The 8,796-nt window shown below is 36.9% G+C and overlaps 1 protein-coding gene across 3 annotated transcripts in view; it reads left to right on the top strand.

Moving 5' to 3' along the window:
• The first annotated feature begins 2,465 nt into the window (after window positions 1–2,465).
• Window positions 2,466–8,796, top strand: part of NTF3 (neurotrophin 3) — a 73,214-nt gene continuing 66,883 nt past the window's right edge. Inside the window, exon 1 of one of the 3 annotated variants that reach the window (XM_083181604.1) lies at window positions 2,466–3,275. Coding sequence is in view for 1 of the 3 variants with exons in the window: in XM_083181602.1 (XP_083037728.1) it covers window positions 4,615–4,635 (21 nt within the window). In the remaining 2 variants the exon portion in view is untranslated. Of the gene's footprint in view, window positions 3,425–4,431; window positions 4,636–8,796 lie in introns of those variants that run through there. The other 2 variants (XM_083181603.1, XM_083181602.1) reach the window with 2 other exon arrangements.

The following is an 8,796-nucleotide window of genomic DNA, read 5'->3' as shown; positions in this document are numbered from 1 at the left end:
ACCAAGCCCTAGTGGATGGTAGGGCAGGAAATACCTCCTGTCGGCTCATGTCGGCTCAAAAAATACGGTGAAAAACTGCCACGTTTTGGAGGTTATTCTAGTTCACTCTTTCTGACAAATTCCTTCTTAGATGGACAAAACCATGTGCACTGCAGGGGGGCAGATGTAACTTGTGCAGATATAATTAGATTTGGGTGGGGTTTTACTTCAAAGTGAGATCTATATTGCAGTGTAAAAATAAAGCAGTCAATATTTACCCTGCACAGAATCAAAATAACTAACCCAAATCTAATTCTCTCTGCACATTTTACATCTGCCCCCCTGCAGTGCACATGGTTTTGTCCATCTAAGAAGGAATTTGTCAGAAAGAGTGAACTAGAATAACCTCCAAAACGTGGCAGTTTTTCACCGTATTTTTTGAGCCGACATGAGCCGACAGGAGGTATTTCCTGCCCTACCATCCACTAGGGCTTGGTGGGAGAATACAATTGTAAAGCATGGCGAGCGCAGTGAGTCATGCGAGGGGATGCGGTGCACTGATACAGTGCCCATGTTCACTGTGTCTACGACCCCCAGAGATAGAAAATAGAACCTGAGGTGAGCCACGAGCCTGCAGCAAGTGGAGCACAGCAAGCCTACAAGGGTCTTCTATGCACTTCTTCCACCCCTGTCAGAATCCCGGCAGAAATGCCATAGACAGATTAAGTGTGTTTGGGGGCAGCAACAAGCATCATATTATAAAACAACATGTCTGCCTTGTTTTCTGGGTGTACTGATGCTTATTTGCAGCGTCATTGGGTCCAGCAGCCTTTTTTCTGCAGACTTGAGTAACCTTAGGGTTATTTTGATCTTTTAGCTCAAGGTGTCTGCACAGGCTTTTGCCGACTTCATTGGTACATTAAAAGGCGCAGTGGTGGTGCAATTAGTGTCCAACTCCGAATCAGCTCCAATATCACTAAAAGAAAATATAAAAAAGTAATCAATCAAATTAATGTTTATCTTATGTAAACTTAAGGCGATTTACATGCAGTTTGGGCACTTTTCATATGATGGTGGTGATCAATCACATGTAAAGTGCCGAAATCGCATATGATTGACAGCAAGTCCGATGCGATACTCCGTCCCGAGTGCATAGCACCGGAGCCTGCGAGTCGCACCGGCTGCAGAAACAACCTGCTAGTTTGCTTCCAAGCCGGGCAGGCACGCCTGCGATACATTTGTTGAATGCAAAAGGACTGCATGCGATCTATGAAGGCTCAGAGTGGCTGAAGGGCGTATCGCGGGGGACTTCTCCGAGCTTTACAGTCAATCCCAAAAAATTTTAAAATTTTTTTAAAAATTGTAAAATCTGGTCTATTTATAAACACATAAGTATGTCATGAGGGGGTTAAAAAGTATTACTAATCTTTTCAACCACTTAACACTCTTGAACTCTTCCGCTCACATTAACATGAGTGTGAAGAACTAATATAATGGTACCGTGCAAATGTTTTCATTGCATGCCTTACTTCTGCTGCGGAACAAGTGAATAAACGACATTAAAGTGAATAGCTGAGTTTGTGCATCGGTTGTTGTAATATCTACAGTGAAACCGTCATTCTGCAGCAGTCCATTGTCCCTTTCCTGCATCATTCTTTTCCGCCACAAAGTGGCGCTGTTGCAAAAGCCAAGGGCCTACAATTCACATTAGGATTTACATTGTTACACTTGCAGTAGGTGCTCATTTTTCTGAACCACGTGTTAATCAAATGAAGGACAAAGAGACTAAATACACTTAATATTGTATGTATGTATGTTTGGCAAAATAATTACAATAACTCATGCAGGCATATACAGTTCCTTCTTAATGGTGAAGTGCACTGTGCTCATTGTATGTTGACTTTGTTAGAGTAATGAACCTAAAAATATAAGGCAGTTAAATCCCAAGGAAGGGCCTAACAAAATCGGATCTGGATTATAACACGTCTTAGCTGCTTTCCTTTACACTGCGTGTCAATCTTGTTTTCAAGTACAGTACATACACAGCGACATCAGCAGTACATGTACATTTGCATGAGAAGCTCCTTTTAAGTAAAGCAACCATACCTCTGATCGTTATCTGTACAGCGATACAAAAAAAAAAATGTATATGTAATATAATAATGTAATACTAAAATCTGCTCCCTTAAAAAAAAAATTATAAAATCCAGAAACCATTTCAAAGAGCCAGTATGATTAAGATAAAGTGCACTTGCAGCGTGATCAAAGATAGCAATCTTGAAACACTTAAGACACGTTTGGTGTTGAAATGTTTCAGCCATCCTGAAAACTGTTCTGTTATTTTTTTTTTCTATTTTTTTTTTCTGTAGACATATTTGGCAAGTTTAAGCTGTCAGCTATCATATTACAAGGCGTGTTGTTTGCAAGCAAAATGTATACAGTACACACATTTTTCCCCTAACTCACACTTACACACGCAGACACTTGCTCTGGATCCCTAGCCCCCTGCCCTCCCCTTACCAATCCTTATGAGTCAGCTTTGGTCCACATCTCTCTCTCACTCTCTCTCTCTCTCTCTCCCCCCCTCTCTGTGTCTCTCTCGTAATAGCTTATGAGCTGTGTTCACTACTTATCATAGCCAGCTTTTTCATAAGGATTGCTGGGATGAAAGAATCTCATAGTGGATCATCATTATCTTCTATTTTAACCCTTTTGGTCGCCATCAATATTGGTTGACTTTTGTACATCACTGTCCAGCAATCTGAAATCCCTGTCTCCAAACGCTGCATTGGATGGCTCAATCTGTCACTCACTACCCAGGGGGTGGTGTATTCCAAGGAGAAAACATATTTTGAGATTTGCCAGCTACCACTTTTCACTACAGCTCGCTTGACTTGGCTTGTTTGAACTCCCTGATCAGTTGTTTTGGACTCATGAGGAGTCAATCTAAGGGCGCTGGGACATCTTTTAAATTTTTTCTTTCAACTTTTGAGGACTCAGAAAAATGCTCAGACCATTGACATTGCTAGCTACCGAGAAGCCGCTTTTCAAACAATTTTCCACTGAGGAGTGGTTGGCTGATACCTCCGTTCAATCTGATTGCGAGCTTTCAAGTGTGACAAGTAGAACAGCGAGGGATGACCAGACCGGGGCAATTTGTATAGAGCAGATTTCGTTCAAGCTTTTTTGTCTCTTTCGTCTGATTGGGAAAATTCTTCAGATTCAAAGTGAAATTTACCCTACTGAGAATCCTAGACCCAGAAGAGGGTGTAGGATTTCCTGAAAAGAGGGCACAGGTAGGGTCAAAATGCCAAAAGATATTTGAAGATGCAAAAGGGGAAACTGGAGATGGATATACTCGGGAACAAAAGGAGTTTTGGGAGAGTGGAATAGAAAAAGACTACTCCTAATTTCAATGTAACCCAATGCTTTCAGTCTCTAAAAGGTATTTGAAGGTCCACTTAGCGATTGCAAGAATATACATGACCTCTTAATGCTACCCAGCCGATATACTAACACGTGTACAGTATTTTGACATATGCTCACTTTGATTTTAGATTAAAAATGTTTTTTTTGCAGCTAAGATTTATAATTGAAATTTAGGCAGCCGTTATATTATTCTCATATATATATATATATATATATATATATATATATATATATATATATATATATATATATATATATATCAGTTTTGGAAGGCGTCGCATAATACACCTCAATTATGACCCATATGTACAGTTTGGTTGTGGTTATCACTAATGAACTTTTTTATTTTTATATACTGACTGTTCTCCATAGAAATATCTTAGAAGAATTCTTTATATAAGGAGTTTCCCCATTGAATATATGCAGCTGAGCTATGTGCATCCAATATATACGCTGTGTTATAGGCATGTGTTGTAAGACTAAGTGCATTCATTTATTTATTTATTTATTTGTTGTTTGATTGATTGAAATCACAAGTGATTGATTTGTACAGATTTAATACATTTTTTTAAGAATTTTTTTAAATTTGATAATTGGACAAGTTACATATTAGCAGGGCACCCAGCATACGTCAATGAAATAAAATTAGAAATCAAATATTTATTTTCAAAAAGAACAAAAAATTACTAAAGATTGAAACCATTTTAAAAAAAAATCAGTATCTATTTAAAACAAAAAAAATCCCTGGGGTGAGGGACAGAATGTGACTTAATTTAAATTTTATATATATATATATATATATATATATATATAATATATATATATATATATATATATATATATATATATATATATATATATACACACACACTTTTTCAATTCATTTATACATCCATTTGTTTAAAAAAGAAACATTTTGGCATTTGGCATGGTAAATCTAGAGTAAAGAGTTGCTGAGATTCTGTCTCAGGCACCTGGCAGGGAAAGGGTTACTCTGTAGAGCACCAAGCCATCTGGCTGGGCTGGTTAGGTATAATCGAGCAGATTATGTTCACAAGACTCAGAGTTTTAAGACTCCTCACCCATAGAGCAACTCGGAACGCTTAGTACAACCCTGGCAAAAGCAACTTTAATACTCTGAATGAATATACTTCCAGAAAACTACAGCTTCATGTCGATGTTTCTTAATAGATTCACACGGATGCCATGGTTAATCCAGCCATCACGGTAAGACCAATTACTGTACCTGGAGAGAGGCGAATCTTACTGTATGTGCAATTAATAAAATGACTTTATTTTACTTCTCTATTTTAAAATAAGTAAATAAAATCTAATTTAAAAGCCGTTGAAGAAGATAGACTTTGTATTGTTCTACTGTATGTTGGAGATTTTGCAGATCTGATTTGCAGGAGATATACTCTATAGTGGGTTCTCTATTTGAGGGGATATATTCTCAGCTAAGGAATTAGGCTATTTAAAAAAGTAAAAAAAATAAAAAAAAATTCAGACATGTTTAAAAGGCAGTTCACAGGAAGAATGTAAAACCAGCTCCAACACAGCCCATACACCCCATAGGCAAGTTCTAGCCCTTGACAAAAGCAGTCAAAATTTCTTCCCTTGCTGCTTTCCAGCTCAGGTAATGCACTTAAGCTGCCAGCTTAGTTAAACATTTGCCGCCATTGTTTGTGTATTTTTTTTTTTTTTTTACAACGCGACATGTGCTGGATACTGTAAGTGTTCTTGTGGAAGTGCGGTGATAGGGTTATTTACTATTCCAGTAATCTCTGGGGCACACTCATTCTGAACATACCATTTCCACATGCATAAAAAGTTACTTAATAGAGTGTGGTATCCAAAAACAACGTCCTTTTCCACGGGACACGTCAAGCTGTTTTATTACTCTATTTATTTTAGTTAACTGTAGAGAGAGAGAAAAAAAAGGAAGAAAAAAAAAAATATTTTTTTTTGTCTACAATATACAGCCAGAGCTAAAAATAACACATTTCTGTAGGTATGTTTTTGAGACCAGAATGATTCATTAATGAAATTCGACAGCATGTAAAGTGTCACGGTGGCAGTCTAGACCGCAGTTAAGGTGGCTGTTTGTCTTGTGTGCACAGCCGGGTCTGAGCTAGAATCTCCTGGTTAGAATCAGTTTTCACTTTGAGTGGTTGTGTAACCGATGTTAGTGCTTATTGATAGATGTCACACTCTCGATTGCAATGCAGGAGGGTAGGTGTACAGTGTGAAAATACTGAAAGTGTGAAAATCCTTGGCATGCAAAATAACCAACATGACTAATGGCAGAGTTATCCCTACATGCATGAGCATAATAAATGATTATGACTAAACGCTATAGGGAAGCTAGAGGAATTAAAACGATGAATGATCTCAGCTAATTACCTTGCTAGCTTGAAAAACCATTAAGTAAAGTGTAAGTGGAGTATTTATGTATGTTTTTGCAATCATTAAGTTGGAAGCTTAGGTTCTACGGAAAACACTTCACTTTTTTTTTTTTGCTCACCAATAATTAAGGCCATTAATGAGCAGGGTATGTGGCAATTCTCCACCAATTGGATTGCACTGGATATTCCTGAACAGCCAATGCCGTTGTGCTGGGAACAAATATATGTCACGTGATTATTTATTTATTTCTGGACATGAAAAAGACGTGACGTTGCCCATAGCAACCAAACAGATTCTGCCTATCACTCTATAGGAAGCACTGAGAATTAATTGGCAGAATCTGATTGGTTGCTATGGGCAACAACACCGCTTTCCATCTTTAGAAGCGTAAGTACATTTACCCTATGCAGTCTTTAAATGGATCCACTATTCGGAAAATTATTGGTGGTTGGATGCCTTAAGATCTTCACATTTAATAATTCTATTTCACATATGATGTTGCTATGGGCAACCAATCAGATACTATCTATTATCTTTTAGAAGGTGCTAAATAAATAAGTAGTTGTTTCTGATTGGTTGCCCAGAGCAACATCCCATAGGAAATAGAACTCCAATCTTAGTAAATTTACATCTGTGTGTTTGGTGATATGTGTGTATTTCTGGTTTAGTAGAAGAAAAGTTGGAATGTTTTCTAATTGATCTACTTGTTGTTAGCTATATCCTTAGATGTATTCTAACAAGGGGCTTTACCACCAAATGGATATGGCCATTGGTTCTTCAGAAAATTGACATATTTTATGCAGGATTTTTGGAATATGTAATGGATTTCGATGAAGTATGCGAGTGCTTCCTATAACATTGAACATGCAGTCCTTGATACATATTTTGTTGGTTGACCATGGTTGACCATGGTTCGTAACTCATTAATTCATTGAGAGATAAATATATTTAAGATATTCCATTGGTGTAAAGTAATGTAGGTAGTAACCATCTTGACTGCATAGACAAATACTGTAGACCCTCCATAGACTTGTGTTGAATAACTTTTTAAGATGATGCCCCATGTTTCGTCATTGTTTGACTGTATCAGATGGAGGGCAGCAGAGTAGTTTATGGTGACTGCAAGGCAAAAAACCCTCCAATGTTCTATAATCTGCATTAATGAGTTCTGATGCCCTGACCTATAAGTTCAGAGGTCATGACTTACATGTTCTTTTTGAAAAATGTGGATATTATTATATATTACTATGGATATTAATAGTCAGCTTGGATTGTTTTGGCCTGCATAATAGCCCTTGGCCTACAGTATTTGCCCATCGTATGGTTGTTAACACCTTAATGACTTCTAATATCCTTTACTTTACAGTAGGTCATGCGATTTTATATGAAGTGCCCATGCAAAGAGTATGTGTGTGGTTCTTGAATATATGCAGATATTCTTTAAGACTACAGCCAAGGCCATCATTCTACAAGTAGTAACTATACGACAATGTTCAGTAATCATTAGACCTCATGATGACCCACCTACATGGTGCATAATTTGGTGGCTGTCAAATGAAAGAAGAAGTTGGGCAACCAAAACTTGGAGAAAATAAAAGCTTTTCTGTCTCTTCTTGCTGAACCTAGATCTTATAAAACCTTCATAAGTGTCATGAAATAATGGGACATGTGAATGTCTTGGTATGGACTGGACATGTTTGCCACTTACAAAGTAATATTCCAAATTCTATTTTATTGATTATTAGGCACTGCTACAAGTTGGTCCTATTTGCATGTGGTCTCCAATTTTTCTAGACTTTTGATGCTATAAGTGTAATTGTTTTATTGGTGCTTGTCAAAGGAAAGGAAATTTCTTTTGATTCCCAGATACAAGCAAACTTACTTATAAAATCAGTGGAATCTTGTGGAGGGTCTTGAAAGTCTGAGAAATAGATTTTGACATCTGATCTGCTATTGGTACTGTCTCCACCTACTGTAGGTTCATGAGGAATCTAGAACTTGAGTTAATCCTGTGGGTTCAGTATCTCATTGGTGTGTGTTATTGTTTTTTTTTTTTTTGCTAGAATTCAGTTTTTCAATTTACCATCTCTGTTTCTGGGATCACAATTATATTAGAGACTCGTCTAAACTCCCTATTGACCAGATTATGATACCTCTACTTTCTGTTGAGTCTGTCTGTTAGAGTTATATTCCGTTTTGTAGCAGAGGATGGCATATTCCTAGTAAAGACTTCTAAATTCCTGAAATAAGAGGACAAAAACAGCTCCGACTGTAAATAAGTCATTACAAAAATTGTAATAGGCCCTTTGTAATTTTGCTTTGGCATTCATCACCTAATGGATCACTTAATCTGGCTATCTATTAATTTAACGTTTTGCCTTGAGCCCTAGTTAATTTTATTTATATTTCCCAACCTTGGTCATTCTTCAAACTTCAAACAACATTTTGAATGAGAAATATTTGAAGTTATAACATTTTTTTTAACCCAACTGCCTCTTGGAAACTATGTAAATATGAATCAGATATACTGTATTAATTCAGCTGTTCTTTAAAAAGCCTATACTTTCAATTAGTTGTTAAGAACTAATAATGGTTCCTATTGCAATAACCATTAATACTATGTTCAACATGGCTGGCATTAATGTACTGGGTGACATACTGTAGGAAGGACAGTTTACCATGTGTCTTTAAGGACTTGTGTTACTGTACAGTATATGTGGGTGCTATTCTCTAAATTTTCTGAGAAATATTTTACAACACTAACATTACTAAGTGGCACTAGTAACAAAAATACCATCTTTATACCATCATATAACTTTTTGGGCTGAAAGTCAAAATAACAGATGTGAACTTAGGAATTTAAACAAGCCCAAATTTATGTAAGACTCTGTTGTTTACGTATAAATGCCCAGAAGGCATGGAAGTAAAACTATGCCTGCATTTAGGTTGTAAATGTTGAAGACAATCCAAAAGAATTCACAC

Source organism: Crinia signifera, chromosome 4 (assembly GCF_055691185.1).
Source record: "Crinia signifera chromosome 4, ASM5569118v1, whole genome shotgun sequence".
Taxonomy (NCBI): Eukaryota; Metazoa; Chordata; class Amphibia; order Anura; family Myobatrachidae; genus Crinia; species Crinia signifera.
This window is presented reverse-complemented; position numbering and strand designations above follow the sequence as displayed.